Here is a 22,278-nt window from a genome sequence, read left to right on the forward strand (position 1 = left end):
TTTTGTGTCATCTCTATTTGCCCTTGGTGGGAAAAACACTTTAAAGAGATCAGAAAGGAATTTAATTGTTGTAGTCACTTGCTCTTCCCTCACTTACTCTTGAATGATACTGCCAATTTTTCCCAAAACAAAAACAATAGTCCTAATAAATAACATCTGAAACTAAGTAAACAGCTTTCACTTTTCCTGATGCAGAAGTGGCAGTGCATTGAAGACACATCTGGAAAACTTCGAATTCACAAATGTAAAGGATCCAGTGATCTGCTTGCAGTACGGAAGAGAACTCGAAGTATCCACTCTCGGGGTTTCAGTAGTAAAGACAAAGAATGTAATTGTGGAGAGACTGATTATCGGGCTAGCAGAAGCCAGAGGAAAAACCAGCGACAGTTCCTGAGGAACCATGGCACTCAAAGTAAGTGATCAATTAATGCCCACCCAGGAGGAGGTGGAAGTCTTTGAAAATGGGAGGTATAAAGGAAATAGAATCTTGTGCATACATGTGTAAGTATATATGTTTATACACACGCATTTACATATATGTCTTTAGATGTTGATTTCTTTGTTCTATTACACAAACCTAAATGACATACTGGTTTTTAAAATAAGAATTCTCATCAATTTTTTTCCTTTAAAGATATTTCTGCTAATATCAAATGAATTTATATTCAATTAATGAAGTTAATGACTTGGAATCATAAAATTATTGCATATAGGAGATTCAAAGGGACTTGACTGCACACATGCATGCATAGATACATACATATATACAAACTTACAATCATCCTTTGCTGGAACTCTGTCTTCCCAGAAATCAGCCGGAGTCAGGATCACTAAACATCTTTATTCTTGAACTTTTACGGTCAAGATCAGGGGATTAGGCCTAGCAATCTCACACACACCTTCCTCCCTCAAACGCCAGGAGAGACTGACTCAGCGTCAGCATCTTAATTTCCTCTTCCCACACACAGTCACTTCCCCCTCTTTGTCCCACCAATCAAGTCAGCACAGAACAGCTGGGGAGGGTCAACCTTCAAACAAGTTAATAGGGAACTGTCCAATTGGCAATTAGTCTCACGTGCTTCATTATCCAAGTGTATTGCTCAGTTCTAGCCCTTTACAATCCTTAAATCTAAAGCTGGAGGGAAACTTAGAGGTCATCAGTTTCAATATTCTCATTTTGCTATCAAAGAAATTTAGACCCAGAAAAGTTATTGACTTGCTCAAAGTTACAGTACAGTAATAGAGGTGAGATTCAAACTCAGGACCTAGGATTTTTTAAGTTCAGAGCACTTTCATTGTACCTTGCTCGATTCTCCCCTTATCCCCTCTTAAATGACCATTGAAAGGAATTGGTGATCACTCTGGCATAATTAAGAGAAATTTTCCTTTTGGGAACACCCAGCCCCTATCTGGAACTCTTTTTCCCTTGTCACTTACGTTTTTATGTACCCCATTACTATTTCTGTAGCTTTGTTGTTGTTGAATCATTTCAGTAAAGTCCAATTCTTTGTGATCCCATTTTGGTGTTTTCTTGGCAAAGATACTGGAATGGTTTGACATTTCCTTCTCCAGCTCATTTTATGGATGAGAAAACTGAGGCAAACAGGTTTAAGTGACTTGCCCAAGATCACATAGTTAGTATCTGTGGCTGGTTTGGAACTCAGGAAGGTGAATCAAATCCAGTGCTCCAACCACTGTGCCACATAGCTGCCCTTATCTATAACTACAGGGATACAAAATTCCCACACGTTGATCTAAAAGGAATATCGCTGAGGCTGCTTTTACTTAGCCATAGGACCAAAGTATTTGCTTTAGCAAATTGTTAGAAAGCAGGTTTTTGCCTCCAACAACAAAAATGAATGTAAATGGTGCAGAGAAATTATGGACTGGGCAGAGATTTGAATGCTAGCTCTGCAATGAACTGTCTGTGTGACTCTGACAACTCAATCACTTAAAGCTTTAATTTCTGAGGATGTTGGATTAGCTGACTAATAAGATGGTTTAAATCTATGACTCAGTTATGATAAAGGAAGTATGGAGTTGTAAAAAGAACTAAAATTTAAATCTGGATGTCTTGTGCTCAAATTTGCTTTAGACACTTAGAGGCTGTGTGGCTTCAGGCAAGATATTTTACCTCTATATGCCTCAAGTATTTCTCTAGTAATTATGTACTCAATCACAGAAAAGTATCCACAATAGACCAAAAAGGTCTGAAAATCCCAGACTCCTCATCGTCACCCATAGGATACCTAAGTTGTAGGTTTAGCAAAAAACAATGTATGAGAGACTACATCAGTGTGAAATACATTTATTTCAAAATGTATCTGATTTGGTCTATTTTCTCTGTGTTTATATTAGGACAAATTAGTGTTATTTAGGTTAGTGGATAGAATTCAAATAGTATGATTCAAGAGGAACTCTGTTGAATACTTTAAGGATCACACTGTCCCTAGCTAGCTTCTCCATTAATTTTATTGTCTTCTCAAGCACATAGGAGAGCAAAGTCAATGAGATCTGAAAAAAGACCAATCTAAGCGCAATTTGAGAATGGCCCATAAATGAATATCTTCTGCCATCTAGTGGCATACTTTGGGAAGTGACTCATTTCTCTGATGATTTTTATTTCCATGATGTTTTGGAAATTGAACATTATATAGCAGTAATTATTCCACTCTTCCCAGAATTAGAAATTACGCATTTCTCCAGGACAATATTAATGTCTAGACATTTTTTGTTAGTGGGTAAGTCAAATTTAATATAAACCACAAAGTAGCTGACTAAAATTCTACAGCCCCCATGTCACAGATTAACTTCCAAGATCAGCTTACACATAGAGATGCTTTGTTAGGATGATGTATAGTTTATCTTCCAGGACCTTAAGTATAAATAATGTTATATTGCCTTTTAAGTTTCATTTATTTTGGGAACTGAGTCACATGTTAGCAAAGTTTAGACTAGTTTATTTTAAATGAGGCCAGATTTTTCAAGCATAAAAATAAAATTTGCTTAAAATGTCCAAATTCCATGGAATCCAATGGTATGAACATCCTATTTCCCCAATGATGTACTCTAGTGACCATTTTAGTTTACATTTAGAGTTTGATGTGCCTTCCCTTCAAAGGGACATTGATAGTGGTACATTTTGATTCAGCAATCTTTGTGTATCCCTTATATATGTGCTGGTGGGCCTATAGAGGTTTAGGAAAATAATGTCATCAGTGTGCCTCATAGAATCTACATGTCTTTCAGGCAGTTAAAAAGCTTTTCTTTTCTTTAATATTTCATTTTTCTGCAATTACATGTAAAACAAATTTTAACATTCTTTTTTTGTTTTTTGGAAAACAAAAAATAAAATGAAATCTCATTCAAAATTCTATCCTTCCTTTCCTCTCCTCTCTCCTTCCTGAAACAGTAAGCAATGTGATATGTTACACATGTGCAGTCATGTAAAATATTTCCATATTAGTCATTTTATGCAAGAAAACAAATGAAATAAGGAAGGAAGGGAGGGGGAGACAGAGACAGAGATAGAGAGACAGACAGAGATTCAGAGACAGAGAAATAGCATGCTTCATTCTTCATTTCTGTATTAACAATATCAGTTATCTCTCTGGAGGGAGATAGCATTTTTTATCATTAGTCCTTTGGGATTATCTGGGATCATTGTACTGATGAAAAAAATAGTCATTCATTGTTCATCATGCAGCACACTAATACTGTGTACAATATTCTCCTGGTTCTGCTCACTTTACTTTGTATCAGTTATTATAAATCTTGACATGTTTTTCTGAAACATAACTACTTGTCATTCCTTATAGTATTCCATTATAATCATATACCACAATTTGTTTATCTGTTCCCCAATTGCTGGGCATCCCCTCAATTTCAATTGCTAGCTACTACAAAAAGAGCTGCTATAAATATTTTTCTATAAATAGGTTCTTTTCCTTTTAAAAAAAACTCTTTTGAATACAGATCTAGTAATGGTATTGCTGAATCAAAGGGCATGCACAGTTTTATAGTCCTTTGGGCACAATTCCAAATTGTTCTCCAGAATGGTTGGATCAGTTCACAACTTCACCAGCAGTGCATTAATGTTCCCATTTTCCTACATCTCCTCCAATATTTATCATTTTTCTTTTTTGTGTGTCATATTAGCCAATCTGATAAGTGTGAGATGGTTCCTCAGAGTTAGTTACCAAGCAATATTAAACATTTATTGGGTACCAAGCACTTGTCTTATGTAATACAGATACAAAGAAAGACAAAAACATTCTCCTTACTATCAAGGAGCTCATATTCTAAACAACACACAAATAACTATGTACATAGAAGACAATATGGAGTATAAATGGAAGATAATCCCAGAGGGGATGTACTAGCAGTGAGGGAAAGAAAGCAAACATAGCATGGGAGCTGATTCTTGAAGGAAACTAAAAGGTGAGGAGTGAGACCATTCTAGGTAGAGGGGACAACCAGTGCAAAGGCTTGGAGTTGAGAGATGCCATGTGGTGTGTGAGGAACAGAAAGAAGGCAAGTAGGTACATGTTTCTTGATCATAGGGTACACTGAGTGGAGTAAAGAATAAGAATGGAAAAGTAGAAAAGAGTTACATTGTGAAGATTTTTTTAAAAGACAGAAGATTTTTATGTTTGATGCTGAAATAATAGGAAATCCGCTGGAATTTATTGAGTGGCAGGATGACATAGTCAGATCAATGCTTTAAGAAAATTACTTTGGCAACTGAATTGGAGACTAGATTAAATAGAGACAAACCTGATGCAACCACAAGTCTATCAAAGTAGTCCAAGCAAGAGACATTGATAGTTCCCACCAAAACTGGGTCTCCCATGGCTAATCTCATGTACGAAGGCAAAATAATGACAACAACAAAAGTAACATACAAGGCACAGGAGCTGTGATTTAGTCTATTAAGCCTATTGATGTAGGAAATTTCCTACTATTGCAAATCAATAAACTCCTTTAAAAAAAAACTTTTAGAATTGTCCAAGAGATTAAATGTCTTTGTTCATTGAGCTAGATTTTGTCAGGGACAGGACTTTAACGTGGTTCTTCATGATTTCAATGAACATTCTCTGTTCAGTATACTATATTGCCTCTCAAAAACTGATAAAAGATAGCTGTCAAAGATATATATATATATATATATATATATATATATATATATATATTGAGTCTTGACACTTTTCCTCAACTTTGACATCATTATCCTTCAGCTAACTGCAAGATCGTAATAATAGGTTAGTTGTTAAATGTCTTTAAAAGTTATCATTTTCTTCACTGAGTTATTCTCTACCATTTATGCTAAGATACATTCACACATATGCAGATACACACATTTATATAAGTGTATCTATATTTCTATCAAAAGGACTAATAGCATATATTATTATAGTCCTGCCCTGTTGGACTGTTTAACATGTAAAAACTAATTTCAGTTAGTTCAAATCCTAACTTTAAGCCAAACCCAAAATGTATACCCTAACCCTAACCCTAAACACATGCTTAAATATTTCAATTTGCTGGGGAATCTGTCATCTCAAATTACCATCTCAATATTTCCATTTTCTTAAGCTATACAATTATATCTTGGTATTAGCATTGAGTTGCCTTTCCTTCCTTGCAGAATATAAGCCAAGATTTGTCCACACTCGTCAAACCCGCTCCCTGTCTGTGGAATTTGAAGGAGAGATATATGATATAAACTTAGAGGAAGAAGAGCTGCAGCTGTTACGCCCAAGAAGTATTTCAAAGCGCCATGATCAAGGCCTTAAGTCTCCAGGAGTCCACAATGCTGCTGCAGATGTTGGTGATGGCGAATTAATGCTGGCCGATGGTCCTAACACAGTGGGACAAGCAGATACTGTCCGAGTGACACATAAGTATGGATGCCTAGATATTCAGATAAATTGATTTTCAAGTTAACTTGAAGTGTATTATTGTTATTATTATTGTTGCCTTTTTCATACCACTACAAGAAAGAAATGTAGCTCAGCTTTAGTAGGAGAACAATTGGCATTGGTTAGCAGCCAGTGGCTAAATAAACAGTGGGGATCCAGGGAACAGAAGTGTTCAGGGTCTGATTTTGATTCAGTTTCATATTCAGGCATATTCTATTGGGAATCCAAGAAGCCACAATAATATTGCTATATCTTAACATAGCAGGCATGGAGCATATGCCCTTGAGCTGCTATCACCACAGGGGGTTCTGAGAGAAGAGAAAACAGATGGGGATAATTATTTGCACTACTAAACCAATACTTTTTCCTGGGTATGTGGTTGTTATTAGTCAGAATCTGCTGTATTACTCTTGTGGTGATGGTAGCTGAGACATAATCAGAAAGTGGGGTCTCCTGAATGGGTATCCAGGGAAATAGAGTAGATAGGGGAATGGAATTAGGGAGGAGAAATACTTGAGTTAATTAGATTGGCACCCAGCTAGTCTAGCATGAATTCTTGCTTTTTGGAGGCTGGGCCCATGAGAAAAAGCTATAGAATAAAGAGTTTCAACAAAGAGATATTATTGCCTATAGCTAACCATCTTCACTTAAAAAAAAAAAACACCTTTGAAGGAATGTTTTATAATTTCTTTATCATTACCTTATCCCTCTGTGTTACAAGGAAGAGCACTGCTTAGCTATAAAAATTTAATTATTGCATCCTATAATCTTTATGGTACTAAAAAGCAGTCATGCTTTTTAACCATCTTGTTTTTTCTCCATTTCATATTGATCAACCAGCCTTCCTTATCTCCCTAACTCTCTTTCTTTGTGGCATTAAAGAATGGATTTGTTAAAATATGATCTTAATAGAGAAGGACTATAGATAGATATGGTCCTTTTAATTAAATGATTTTTAAATGAAGTCCTTTTTTGCAACATTTTGAAATCTCATATTAATATTTTCTATCAATGCCAGCCCATTTATTTCTTCAAGTGTATTAGCTGGTGTTTTCTAAGCTAAATTTCCTTTTTTGTTCCTTTTGTGTATTTTGGGAATAGTATTAATTCTGGCACCTTAGCAGAGGTTCCCACTGACTCCCCCTGGATACTCACATTTATAGCTCGGAGCCATTACATTCATAGTTATCTATTGATCAGCTCGTATGCTTGTATTGATGCTTGTATCTAAAAAAATGGTTCAGGAAAAAAAAATAAAGTTCTCCTCACATCTAATATTTGGTCTTTTCCATAGGTGTTTTATTCTTCCAAATGACACAATCCATTGTGAGAGAGAACTCTATCAATCAGCCAGAGCCTGGAAAGATCACAAGGCGTACATCGATAAGGAGGTTAGCTGGGATTTAAACATCTATTACAAATCCAATTGGATGACTGAGAAACTATTTTTATTGTTCACTTGATGAGTGTAATATTTAGTATGTATTATAATTACATGTAAAATCCTACACATAGTAATAACAACTCCTTTCTCCTTTCATCAACAACTTTGTGAATAGGAAACTGAAAGTATTTAATATCATCATCTAATGTAGGATCTTGGCTGTAGTAACCAGTTAATAATAGCTCATATTTGTATGGGATATTAAGATTTGCAAAACGCTGTACACATTATTTCATTTGATCTTTCCATCAAACCTGAAGATAAGCAATTATTGTTATTGTTATTATCATTATTACTATTATTATTTACATTTTATAGATTAAAGAAACAGAAGCCCCAAGAGTATTGTGACTGTTTCAAGGTCACACAGTAAGCAAGGTTCAGAAAAAATAAAATAATTTGATCCAGTTTAAACCACAAAGAAGTGTAAGCAGAGCCAGAATCTAAAGTTAGATCTTCCTGCTTTGGGAGCTCTTTCCACCATACCATAAAACCTTTTGAGGAAACAAATATAGGATGTTTTGATGTGTTTTTTTTAATTCCTTCTAGGCCAATAATACCATTTGTCCTTTAGAAAACAAATGTGCATTAAATGTAAAAAGTGTTCCACCTTTGATAGAATGTATAGAGTACTGTGATCTTTTTTCACCATAGGCCCAAATTTTTCTAGTTTAATGTATGCTATTGGTGATAGAAAAAAAAAAAAAAAACATAATAATTGAACTGAGAAAGCATTTTGCTCAAAAGAAACCAAAAGGGTCATTGGCCTTAAAATGTAATTAATCCCCGGTGTATTCCTCAGATTGAAGCTCTCCAAGATAAAATTAAGAATTTAAGAGAAGTGAGAGGACACCTAAAGAGAAGAAAGCCTGATGAATGTGATTGTAACAAGCAGAGGTAATGGCTTCTTTGCTGCAGCCTGCTGGTAACATCTGCTCTAGAAATTCATTAGCTATTGGTATGGCTGAGGTTATTATAGCAGGGGTTATATCTATTACTAAGCTTATTATGTTTAATGTACTATTGCACATTATAATGACCAAAGCTATTTAAATAAAATTAAATGCACTATAAATCTAAGTAGTAGATGTAAGGCACAGTCCCTTTAAAGAGAAGCATTTACCAAGAGTAGCCATATTATCTTTCTATTTTTTGCTTTGTTTACAGAAATGAATTAAATGTAATCAAATGGAAATGTATGAAAACTCACTTTTTAATCCTGTTGCCTGTAGCTATTATAATAAAGAAAAAGGTGTGAAAGCGCAAGAGAAATTGAAGAGCCACCTTCATCCCTTCAAGTAAGTGGGCCCATTGGATATAATTGGAGAGTGGGGGGTAGAAACGTAGCAAGGAAACAGTGTGTAAAGTGACAACTTCCCAAATTTTTGTGGGACCATCAGCAAAGAAGGCAAATATTTACTATGTACCAAATATTGCTATAGAACTTTCCCTAGAAAGGGAAAACCAATCGGTTGAGACATCATCTCAAAGTATCACGAGAATACATTCATTCAAAATTACTTGTTTGAGGCCCATTATCAGAGTGTAATTCAATTCTCTATCCCCTGGAGCACCTAGCTCCCTTCATTATATTGCCATGTAAGAAAAAAGATAAGAAGGTCTGCTTCAATCCCCCTCAGCTAATTCCAAGGTTTTCAGCTAAACCACAACAGTATTGAAAGCAGCATGGGGGCAAGGGGAAATGGAAGCAAGGGAATTTAATTGTAAACTATATAAGAGAAAGAAGAGAGAGAAACAGAGGGAGGAGGAGGAAAGGAGAGAGGAGATAAAAGAGGAGAGAGAAGGCATATTTGAAACTTTCTGAAAAGAAGTTTGAGACTGAATGAGAAAATGTCCAGGTCAGTAGAATTAAAGAACAAAAATGACTTTTACATTTACTCTACTGAGTTAAATAAGCAAGTACGGTACAGTGCATAAAGCATCAGCTTTAAAGTCAGGAAGACATGATTTCAAATTCTACCTGCCTCAGAGATACAAACTATCTGGCTATGTCACAAAAGTAACAACTTCTCCACGTGTCCAGACCATTCTTTATGCTTTCTATATACAGATAAGTTACTGATCTGCATCAAGGGAAAAATTTTTTGACCAGAAGAACTCTTTATTAATAAAATCAAATATCCAGGCCAATATAAAATGAAATCTGTAGAGGAATAACATTTCACAAATGATTGCATAGCCCACAAAATTAAGAATATTGCTGTCTAACAAAGTTTACTTTTACTGTTACTGAAATTTGGGTCTTCTTGAGAAAGAATATTCTTCTAATTAGACATCTTTATATAGTAGGAATCATAGTGAGAATCTTTTTTTTTTAATTTTAGAAAATTACTTTTAAATAATTCAGAAATCTATTTTATTTGAATAGAGAGGCTGCTCAAGAAGTGGATAGTAAATTACAGCTTTTCAAAGAGAATCGGAGAAGGAAGAAGGAGAGGAAAGAAAAGAAGAGACAAAAGAAAGGGGATGAATGCAGCCTGCCTGGACTCACCTGTTTCACACATGACAACAATCACTGGCAAACAGCACCATTTTGGAACTGTAAGACTCTTTCTTTTTTCATGTATGTTACTTAATCCAAGAATCTGTGCAGATTCAAAAGGAATTTATTATTTTTTTACTAAGGCAAATTAGACAGTTTGATTTTTTTTCTTAAGTAATTTTATGTGGCAAGGCTAATTTTATCCCATATTCCTTGCCCACAAATGTTTTCATTTAGTTTAAATTGTATACCCAAAATAAAATAGAAAATGCTTGATGTATATTAGGTATATGGCAAAATGTGCCCTTTTTTAAAAGAAATATTTTTCATTGGCTTGCATATAAATTATTTTCCATTCAAGGAAAAAATTCCTAACTCTTAGAATTATGACTAAGGTTAATTGGACTTCACTAATAAATAGTACATTCCTCATTATTAGGGGTCTTCAAGCAGACACTGAAAGACTACTTATCAAGGATATTGTAGGGAGAATTTCTATTGTGGTGTCAGTTGGATTCATTTCCATATAAGGACCTTCTAAATCTGAATTCAGTGCCTTTATAATTCTAAAAATACATGTAGTATCTATATTAATTTTGAACATACAAAGGAATGATAAGCAAGCAGGAACAGTAAATACAATAAATCAAGATTTTTAATCATTTGAAAGGATTTAGCCTTATGGAGAGCAAAATTTTCAAAACTAACTTTTTAATTTTAGCTAATTATCCTCCTTCCCTTATATCCTTACATAGCTAGCACATCAGAGGAGAAGGTGGAAGTGCTATATCTCCTCCTTAGGCTTATTACTGGTGCTGTCCCTATACTACCTTACCCAAAGACTCCTTGCCTAGGGCATACATCAAATATAACTAAGAGAGGGGGCTCTCCTGATATGTCTCCATGTTCATTCTCTCACACTGTGTTTCTCTAAGGTAGGGTTTCATAACTGGAGTTTATTGTTCTTTTAAATATTTTGATATTTATTTCAATATAATAGATTTCCTTTGTAATCCTACATATTTCATTTCATGTATTTAAAAATATTATGAGAAGAGGTCCATGAACTTTCCCAGGTTGACAAAGTAGATCATGACATACAGAAAAAAAGTTTAAGAACTCCTACTATATGGAGTTTTCAATTCACATGCTAATAAACATGTATAGGCAGTGACCACTGTAATACAACACATAGCACACTTTCATGTAGTGGCCAGCCCTTTCCCAGATGGTGCTAGATTCATTTTCATTGGCACTAGAAAAGTAACCAATGGGGAGGAGTGCTCATCTTTCAACCCAGAAAGGCCAGTTGTTCTTTCTATATAAATCAATCAGTTAGAAATTATTTAGCAAGTGTTAACTATATGTCAAGAACTGTGATATGTGCTAGATACAGATACAAAATATAGTCTCTGCTTTTGAGGAAAAAAAGCCATAAAGAGAGACTAAACATATGAGGACCAGGTGTCTAAGAAAGGGTGTTTTGGTCTTAGAAATCACCAGAATGGTAAAGTATCATGAAGATTCTTTTTTCAATTACATGTAGAAACCATCTTAACATTCATTTTTAAATTAAATTGATTTTCAAATTTTTTTCCTCTTTTCTTTCCTTCCTTGATCCCCAAAAAGTTAAGAATTGTGTATAGTTTATATATGTGCAATCCCATCATGAGGATTCCTGAGCCATCTGTCTATAGAGACATGTTTCCCTCAGGAAAGCACTAGCTCACCTGCAAATTCCAAAACAGTGGCAGCAGCCAGGGAACAGAGAAAGATCAAATTGGGAAGATAACCGGGTTTAAATCTGATAAAACTTTATAGTTTAAAGAATTCTACAACAATGTTCCACCTAAGGTTCATTCATTTTTTCCCTTCCTAACAGTGGGATCTTTCTGTGCCTGCACAAGCTCTAATAACAATACCTACTGGTGTTTACGAACAGTCAACGAGACACACAACTTTCTTTTCTGTGAGTTTGCTACTGGCTTCTTGGAATACTTTGATATGAATACAGATCCCTACCAGGTAAACAAAGCCCTTTCCTTTTTTTGAAGATTATAAGAAATTGAAAATTAAAGAGAATTTGGGTTAAATTTCTCAGCCTGACCTTTCATCTTCTTTACCTCCAGCTCACAAATACAGTCCACACAGTAGAAAGAGGCATCTTGAATCAGTTGCATGTACAGCTGATGGAGCTGAGAAGCTGTCAGGGTTATAAACAATGCAATCCAAGGCCTAAAGGACTTGAAACAGGTAAGAGAGAAGATATATATGTATATGTATGGGGAAAGGATAGGATTTATGGGATTTCACTGGCACAAAGAATTCCTAGGTTCCTAAGTAGGGAAACTGCCTCCACCAATGCTGAGATCTATGGACACTGCATCTTATTCTTTGAGAAGTGCCTAGAGCAGAGGTGTTGAATGTGGAGCCTGTGTCCAATTCTCCTGAAGCAGATTAAAATGTTATTTAAAATATTGGACAAAATAAACAAAAAGATAATAAAACAAAGACCATATATTATTTTAAAACTAAGTCAACATATGGCCTGCAGGGACTCTTCTGTACACAGAAAATTAGACTCTGGTTTCAATTTGAGTTTGATATCATTGATCTAAAACACACACAAAAAATGCTTAAATGACATTGTCCAGGGCTACACTTGCGCTATGATTAGCTGTGTGTTTTGACACACAGTCAGTACGTATAAAAAGCAGGACCTGACTTCATGTCTTCTTGGCTTTTAGGTCAAGTTTTTCACCCATATCTATCAGAGAGATAGACCTACCTATTTCTATTGAAATAATATAAAAAGTAAACATTTGTTAAGTACTTACAATGGGAGATAGAGAAAGAGATAGAAATATAGGTATGTATATCATGGGTATATATGCCATGTATATATATACACACTTATATTTATGTATATATACATATATGTAAAGATATAATTCAATATATACATATATATCACATATATATATAATTTTTCCATATTTCAAAGATGTTATTTTAATTCCCTTATTGCCAAGCAATCTTCATCTGAAACATTTATATAAATATATATATATATATATATATATATATATATATATATATATATATATATATATATATGGAAAAATATTTTTAAAAACTCAAGGCAGTTTATGGTCAGATTCAATATCCCAGTTTGGAGGAAGATATTAATGAAATGCAATGCAATTGCCTTGCAGAGTTCATAAGAGTTTTACTTCACTCTCTCCAACAGGTCCAATTTTGTTAACAAGCTTTGATTCCCAGAAGAGGCATCTATGGGAGGATGGGTTAACGGGAATGAAAGCTTTGGGGGTTTGTTTGTTATTCTTGTCAACAGCCTGAGCTCTACTTTAAGTAAATGAGGGTATCCTCTTTCTTTAAGGGCACTGGGCTAGCTCAGACAATAACAGGGTCACCAATTTGCAATTGGAATTGACCCAGAAGAGTTCCAGTTCATCTGACAAAGTGAATTAGACTCATTTGCAAGTGTCTCCCATGCCCCTTAATGAAAATTTCAAACAATCAGTTGGAATAGTATCTGAAATTAGAGCTTCTTGAGCAGCTCATTAAGTTGGGATCTAGACAGAGTAAATGGGTCTGTGTGGAATCAGTCAGATTATTTCCTCCCTAGGGTGTAGTACTGTACTAATCAACTCATTTTCTCCCAGGGTACTACTAAACAAGTTGTCCTCTTGTGTCCCTGCCCCCATCTTTCATGGCTAATGACCATGCCTGTTTCTCTTCCTTTATTACTCAGAAATGTTAACATATAGATTCTATTTCCCATGTTTTAATAACTATAGAGGGAAGAATAGAAAGATAAGGAAAGCAATCAGACTTATCACTGTATGGGAAAAAGTCAAGAAAACTAGCAGTGAGAAACACTGCCAAAAAGAGACCATTATTGTAAATAGTTGAGTCATTTGGGGATAACCTGATCTCAGGGTGATTACTTGTGCTTCTGAGTTGTCAGTTGGTTAATTCCATACAGTTCAGGAAAGTATACTAGGTGGTTGGTCACCTACTCCAAAATATCAACTCTTCTCTAGATTATTTCACCATTATAACTTTATTCAGGTCCCAAATATCTCATCAAGAGGCCCCAGTGAAATAAAAGAGCCTCAAAGAAAGAGTTATACTTTAGTTATCAGCTAATATTTGAATGAGAATAATTGATGGCCAGCTGTAAGGAAATTGGGATAATGTCCTGCCTTTCTATGTGATTACAGTCTCCATTAAACAGATATTGCCCCTCTAGCTGAGGTCTGAATAACAATAACTGGTATTTGTGGAGGACATTAAGTTTCACAAAGTATTTCACTTTATGGTATTTCATTTGGTCCTCATAAATTCAGAGAGGTAAGTACTGTGAGTCTTATTATCCCCATTTTTCAGATAAACAAACAGAGGGCAATTATTTGTCAAGATAACTTAGTGAGGAAATGGCATAGTCAGGATTTAACTTCCAATCCTTTGACTTCAAATCCTATCTTCTTTCCATGACATAGTGCTTGAAAATTTCATAATTATTATGCCTAAAGGTATCTCTTTGTAAGAACACAAGAGTATCTTATGTGAGTGACAGTATAAGTACATAATTTGGTGATGTTTGTAATTTTCACAGTGATGAGATAACATGGAAAGAATTCTAAACCTTGGTAGCACTAAAAGGCCTCATGTGCTAATTAAACCAATACTAAGGAAAATCATTATTGCTAAGTCTTTTTCAATGTGCTGACTACTAAACACAAAGATCTATGTGAACTTCTGAAATTTTTTCTTGTGTTTAAATGTAGTTTCCTTACTTTTTCTCATTCTGTTTTCATGGACATTTTCTGTTTTCTGACTTAAAACTTTTTCAAGGTATCATTTTCAGCCCCTGGTTTGAACTCCACTTGTCAAAAACTTCTCTTGGACCTCAGGCCAGTCCATATTTAATAAGTGTATTTCTTTCTAGGAGTTAGATGATATGCATGGAATACTAGATTGTGAATGATTTTTGCAGATTTAAACACTAACATAAGTTACTCTTGTATTTTCCTACATCAGGAAATAAAGATGGAGGAAGCTATGACCCACACAGGTATTCAGACTTTTTTATTCTCCCCAGCAGCTGCTTTCCCAATAATTGCATGATCCAGTCCATTTCAACTAATGACTATTCCTTGCCATGTTGTACAAAGAAGTGCTAGCTTGTGGTGCATGCAAGTTCTAACAGCATCCTACACTGCATTTTGTCATTGATTTAAAAAATATATATGCATTTAACTCCCCTCACTCATATAGTAAAGCATAAACCAGCACACTTAACTTATTCCATGATGATTTTTGAAAATTTTAAATATATATATGTATATATGTGTACATATATATATTTAACTACAGGAAAATATGCATTGATGTGGAGAACAATATTCTAAGAGGAAAACAAAAAATTAGTCTCTTTGGGAGGGGGAGGGTGGTTCTCTAAGTATTTGGGAATTTCATAGCAGTTATTTATCTGGAAAGATTTCACTGAATATAAATTTAAAAATATTTCTAGGCATCAGTAGTAATGAGAATTTTAAAGAAAAGGATGGGGAATAAAACAAAGAAGACCCTAGATGTTACCATTTAGTAAATCCTAGAAACTAGGCTTCAAAAGGATGTTGAGAAATACTCTTGTCTAGTCCTAAAGTGGTACATTAGAAAGTGTCCCAGGCCTAGAGTTAGGAGTTCAAAAACAGCAGCCTCAGTTTGTGATCTTGGACAAGTCATTTAACCCTATTTTCCTTATCTGTAAAATGAGCTGGAGAAGGAAAATGACAAATCACTGTCGTATCTTTGTCAAGAAAATCCTGAATGGGGACATAAAGAGTTGGACATGACTGAAGAATGGCTGAAAAACAGCAATAAAAAGACAAAGGTGGCAAAAGAAGGAGAAGGAAAGAAAGAATTAGCAAAGCCCCAAATGTTTTTTTACATAGGCTGATAGCATTGGGAGATGAAAGATCCTTTAAAGATCATCTATCCAGTCAAACTTCCTCATTTTGACAGATAAGAAAACTGAGTCCATCAACCATAAGCTTAGCCAATAGATGATTTTGCTTTCTCCTTTAGCCACATCATATCATATAGACTGTATGTTAGAGAAAGGGGAGATTACACTGTGTTGTTATAGGACTCATAGTGATAAAAAAAAAATCAACCATCCTTTATGATACTGAAACCAGAGAGCCAATGCAGCCAAGGCTCCAACTGGAAAAGCTTACTTGGGAGAGCTGAAGAGAAAGGAAGAAAATAAAAAGGGAGCAGTTTCTCAGGGTATTTTTGGAATAGACAGAGAGATTGGGTATTATTAATAAAGATAAGAATCTGATAAAAACAAAAATAGAGATGGAAGAGATAGAAATAGAGGTAAAATAGATAATAGATGATATGGAGATAGACATGATCAATGATTGATAGATATGATCTAGAGATTTAGAAATAGGTGGTAAATTGGTGGATAGGTAGATGGATGATAGGTGCTAAATATAGAAATAGATAGGGATAGATGATAAGTTGATAGATAAAAAGATGATAGATAAATGGGATTAGGTGATAAATTGATAGAGAAATAAAAATAGAAATATGAGTAGATAACAATTGATGGAAAGAGACAGAGATAGAAAGAAGTGATATGTGATGGGTAATAAAAGTAGACAAGAGAGAGAGAGAGTAATAGATTAGAGGTAAAAAAAATGGATGAATATTGTGTCTCCCTCTCTCCTTTTTCCTTCCCCTTGCTTTCACAATCCTTTCCTTCCCCTTCCCATTTGCATCACTATGGATACACGTTTAAACAGAACAGAAGAATTCATTTTAAACTATTTTCATATAATATGTTGACTGTTAGAATTGAGATTATAGACCATGAAAAACTCCACATAAAACTTCTTGATTCTGCCTTTTACTAGATTTCCTAAACAAGGCATAATGTTTTATATCAACATTAACAAGGCTTTCACTTCTTTTGAGACCACTAGGGGAGTGGATCATATATGTTGACCTTAAAGGAACCTTGAAAACTATCTCTCTTATTTTAAAGATTAGGAAAGTGAGGTTCATAGAGATTGTGGCTTTTCCATGATCACACAGCAAGGAAGTGTTAGAGATGACATTTGGACCCAGGTTTTCCTGATTCCAAGTGTAGTTCTCTATCTACTACACCACAATGTTATTTTCTGACTAGTTTTATTAAAGAATTCAAGAATTTTTATTCTGCATTCTTTTACATTTTTCATGACATTCCTGTGATGGAAGGAATAAGAATTAGTTATTTAACATATTATCAGTCTCAAAGTCGTAGTTTCAAATGCAAAGCCTTAAATCAGCCTATATATCTCTAATTCCTAACCAATTTTTTTTCCTTTTTTACTGAGATCAAATTAATCATTTTTATGGGTTTTGCAATTAGATACTGCCTTTTAGTAATGATATGCTAAATGAAATGATCTCATATAGTATGGTTATTTCAACAATCTCATTATGGCTTTGGAGCATGAAATCATGCTAGCCATTGGGTTTTCAACATATTTACCAATGGAGGGATTTAAAAAGGAAAGAAATACATTGGAACTCCAAAGTAATTATATTTTTATATACTCCATACATCCATGATATTTGAATAAGATCTTCATTCTCTGGTATGTGGTGATAGCATGCAGGGATCATACGTGATAAAGCATATGCCATGAAATAAATATCCAAATAAAAATGGCCCTAAAATAACAATTCAGGGGTTATATACAAATTATAAAATCAGAAGGGTTTTTTTTGGAATTGGGAAGAACTTATAATAGCTCACATTTTGCTGTTGTTTATACTTCTTTCTTTATAAGTATTGTATTTAATTATTATGTATCAACACAGATGAGGAAACTCAAACTTTGCTAATGGTCAAATGGCAAAAGTAGCAGAAATTAAACTGAAACCCATGTTTCTATCCACTCAGTCTAGGGCTCTTCTGTTATTCTGTACTGCCTCCATTGGTCCATAATCCAGGTCCTTTGATAAGGAAACCATTGGACAAGTTTTCTAGGGAGTATGGAATCATCAGGGAAACAGTCAGGCAGAGCCATTTGCCTAATTGCCTGAAAAAAATTTGTTGGACACCAAAATGTTGTGTTTGATGCTGTCTTGCTTGATATCTTGTCTGCATTTTCAATGAAAGAAAACAGATTTGCCAATTACCAATTTTGTTTTAAATTGCTCAAAAGCACTCTTACAATTTTAATTTCCCTCTTCCTCCATCACTATGGAAGTAAAACTGGACATTCTTCCCATTGCCTAGGTACATATGAAATAAAAGCTGTTAAGTAATCATGATTCTTTCAGACTTTAATCTTTAAAACATTTACAATCTATTTGTAATAATAAAATTATTGGATTTTAAAAGATTTTAAAGATGTGGTAGAAACCAAGCTGAGGCCATTTGAAGGAATACAAATCCTCATAAATATATATATATATTTAATTAATTGGGCTAGACTTATTAGGTCCATAGTCTTTCAAGTATGACTTCTTTCTTTAAGGGAATAATTTAGTTTTTTATTCGCAACAGTGACTCAGAAGCCCCTGGCAAAACAACCTGATTTCCTAGTTCAGCAAATTCATTTTGCTTTTTTTCATGTATTGCTTTAGTTGACCTTTAATACAGGTAAAAGGCATATATATGAGCTCAGGCTAGTAGTCCCTAATTTAAGAGAGAAACCAAAATTTAAAAAAGATAGCTCAGAGAGTACTTTAGCAAATAAAATTGGCTAAAACTGAGAGCTTTCTCACCATTGTTTTGGAGGGAAAAAAAATAGGCATGGGTTTTGTTTTGTCTTTTTCCATGTTATATAAGAATATTAATATTGTTGTCTTCCACATATAAAGTCAGAGCTGCTATGAGAGATAGTCATGTTTGTTTCTCTGAGATTGCCATAATTTTATTTCTACTTCATCCTTTCTTTTGTAGCCAGATTCACTCTCTTTATCTCTCTATTACCTCTTCAACTTATAATTTGCAGCAAAGCAACACTTCTCTGTTTCAGGCATTCTTCTTGAATGGCATTTCTCAGCAAGTCACAGACTCAAAAACTATACTTCTATCCCTTTGTTTATGATTGCTCCCTTAATTTAAAATACAAATCTTAAAAGTGCTAGCTATTATAGCTATCAGCATTATTATTATTGCTATTATTTAAGTTTGCAATATATATATATATATATATACATACCAAAAAAAGAAAATATATATATATATATAAAGCTTTAGTTTTTAACCTTTTTGGTGCTATGGACGCCTTTAGTGGTCTAGTAAAACCTCTTGGTCCCCTTCTCAGAATGTTTTTAAATGCATAAAATAAAACATATAGTATTACAAACTATACCAATTGTATTAAAAAAATAGTTATCAACATATATTTAAAACAAATTCATTAACGCCAGTCTAAGAATCTCTGCTCCAGATGAATAAAACAATGTAAGAAAGAGATAAATTTTAACTAACAATGTTCTTTAATAATTAAAAACAAATATTAATCAATCATATAACCCCAGAAAAAAATCGTATCACCATTTGACCAGACATTAAAGAAAATTTCCATTTGATCATTATCATTATCATCATCATTCATCAACATTAGCTAGTTATTAATTGATCACATATTTATCTTATGAATTGTGTATATATTCATATATCTTATGAATTGAGACAGGAAAAGAAGTTTTTCAAGCATGGAATCTTTTTAATATTGTAGTTATATTGTTTTGATTTAGCAACATCTGAGATCAGTGGAGAATTGTGATTACTGAAAAATGACATTTATTTTTAAATTGCTGTAATGTCAAGAAAAATAATTAAGAGAAATAATGCTCTTGAACACAAGTAGAAAAATCCAAATGTCAAAAACAGAGTTCATTTCCAAAATGGTGGTACTTCACATTGGCATATGTACAATTCAAAGTAACCTATTTGCTAACTGGTCAATGAGCATAATGGGAAAGTTGTGTGTTAGGTTTTATTCATGTTAACTGATCATAAACCTGTCCAATTTTTAGCATTTAGTTTTTTGTTTATTTTTATTGCATTAGATATTTCAGCACTTTGAATCTATAAATTATCGCAATAAACTCTTTTATTGAATGCATCAGAATACTGAATGCATGGAGTAGCTAATGGTATAATGAAGTCAGGAGTACCTGAGTTCAAATCATATCTCAGATACTTGACATTACCAGTTGTGTTACCAGAGACAAATATCTTAGCTCTAATTGTCTTGCCAAAAAAAAATCTAATGCTATTATTTGAACTACAAATAGGTAAAGGAAATATAACCTACTATAAGACCTTGTAAATCCCCAGTTGGCCTGTTGCCTAATATCTGCATCTCTATGAAAGGCTAAAGGAAATTTTTTGATATTTATATCCAACCTTCCTAAGATGGCAGCTTCCCTGTAAAAGTTCGATTTCTACATGTTAATGAAGTTTGAAATGTGTGAACATTTTAATACTGTAATGCTTCATTTATTTGAAGGTTATTCTTGTGTGAATATCAACCATCTAGCTAGCTCAGAACCTCAAAAGGCTTTATTTTTTTATTTAAGGCAGCTCAGATAATAAAGAAGCAATTCTTTGAATAGTTAGCAATGACAAAAATGTCTGAAAAGCTCTAAAAATTCATCCTGATATTATGATTATTTGAATAGTTTAACAGAAATAAAGGAAGGTTCTTGACCAACAATGACTATAAAGCCCAGCCATTACATCATTACATTACATACATTACATCATAAAACTCAAGAATCATGAAGAAAAAAAGGATAATTAGTCAAGAAAGAAGAAAAAAATGGGAAAAGGGAAGGATCAAAGAAGTTAGCAGTATTAAGAGTTATTTCAAAGAGTCAGTAGCTACTAGAAACCCCAATGAAGATGACAATAAAGAATGTCATAGGAGGTCCAATGGAAAAGAGATAGGAGGAAGGCAACTCTATGAGTTCTGCAGTGCAAGGAATCATGGTATCACCAAGGCATACCAATAATAGGTCAGCTCTATAAAGTCAGGACAATCAGCCTTGGAGACATATTAGGAACACTTAAGTTACTCAATGTGGTAGAATACTGTAAAAACTCATTTTAATGAAAAAAAAAAGTTTAAATTATTTTCAAAGAAATATGTGCAGGAAAGGATAGAGTACATTTTGGGATTACCATCTGAAATAGTTAAAGTATTTGGCACATTTTTTTAAATGAACCTGTATTCTTTAGGGAAATGTGTTGTGTGTGAGAAAACTCATTCTTCATTTGTGGCAGATAACTATAGCATTACCAAATCAATTCTATTCAGTGCTAGATATGAGCTTTCTTACAGAAGCCATACTTAGAGTCTTCTTGCACTTTTGGTTCTTGTGGATTTTAATTCCATAGGGGAAATGGCTTCAAAGGTATGAATAAATATGCATGAATTCTCATGATTTAACAAAGATTTATTGGGTCAAGCTACTTGCCAGTAAGATTTAGGATAATAGAAAAAAGGAGAGAGAGAGAGAGAGAGAGAGAGAGAGAGAGAGAGAGAGAGAGAGAGAGAGAGAGAGAGAGAGAGAGAGAGAGAGAGAGAGAGAGAGAGAGAGAGAGAGAGAGAGGAAGGGAGGAAGAGAGAAAGAGAGAGGGGGGGAAGGGAGGGAGAGACAAAGAGAGGGAGGGAGGGAGGGAGGGAGAGAGGGAGGGAGAGAGGGAGGGAAAGAGGGAGAGAGGAAGGGAGAGAGGGAGGGAGGGAGGGAGGGAGGAAGGAAGGAAGGAAGGAAGGAAGGAAGGAAGGAAGGAAGGAAGGAAGGAAGGAAGGAAGGAAGGAAGGAAGGAAGGAAGGAAGGAAGGAAGGAAGGAAGGAAGGAAGGAAGGAAGGAAGGAAGGAAGGAGAGAGAAGGAGGGAGGGAAGGAAGGAAAGAAGGAGGGAAGGAAGGAAAGATAGCCTAAGAAAAGTGGACTCATAATGCAAACCTTCCTATAAAGCCAAAAATAAATGCCTTCCTTAGAAATTATTGATGTTATGCAAACTTGGTTTTTTTAATTCTTTTCAAGAAAAAGTCTTCATCCTTTAAGCTTCACTTTTCAAAACTATAACTTGTTTGCTTCATACATTACAACATTATGTTTTTTTTTTAGTTGTTATTCAAAAAGGGAAGCAATTCTCCAATGGCACCTTCCTGAATAAGAATCAGGATATCATGCTGTTCCATGATAGTTAGCAATAGACTGACCCAAATCAAAAGGCAATCATTGGCTTTTCACTTTCTCACATTCATTAGGACTCTGAGGGAAAAAAGAGAAAAATAGAAAGGAAGAAGCAAAGAAAAAATAAACAATATTGTAGTTATAAACTGATAAT

The 22,278-nt window shown here is 34.2% G+C and overlaps 1 protein-coding gene across 1 annotated transcript in view; it reads left to right on the forward strand.

Moving 5' to 3' along the window:
• SULF1 (sulfatase 1) overlaps positions 1–22,278 on the forward strand; it is a 74,413-nt gene that overhangs the window by 48,539 nt on the left and 3,596 nt on the right. The window contains 8 exon segments of the mRNA XM_074278852.1: positions 196–412; positions 5,648–5,903; positions 7,216–7,312; positions 8,168–8,262; positions 8,598–8,663; positions 9,755–9,927; positions 11,751–11,893; positions 11,998–12,121. Coding sequence (XP_074134953.1) covers positions 196–412; positions 5,648–5,903; positions 7,216–7,312; positions 8,168–8,262; positions 8,598–8,663; positions 9,755–9,927; positions 11,751–11,893; positions 11,998–12,121 — 1,171 coding nt within the window.

Source organism: Sminthopsis crassicaudata, chromosome 1, assembly GCF_048593235.1.
Source record: "Sminthopsis crassicaudata isolate SCR6 chromosome 1, ASM4859323v1, whole genome shotgun sequence".
NCBI lineage: Eukaryota > Metazoa > Chordata > Mammalia > Dasyuromorphia > Dasyuridae > Sminthopsis > Sminthopsis crassicaudata.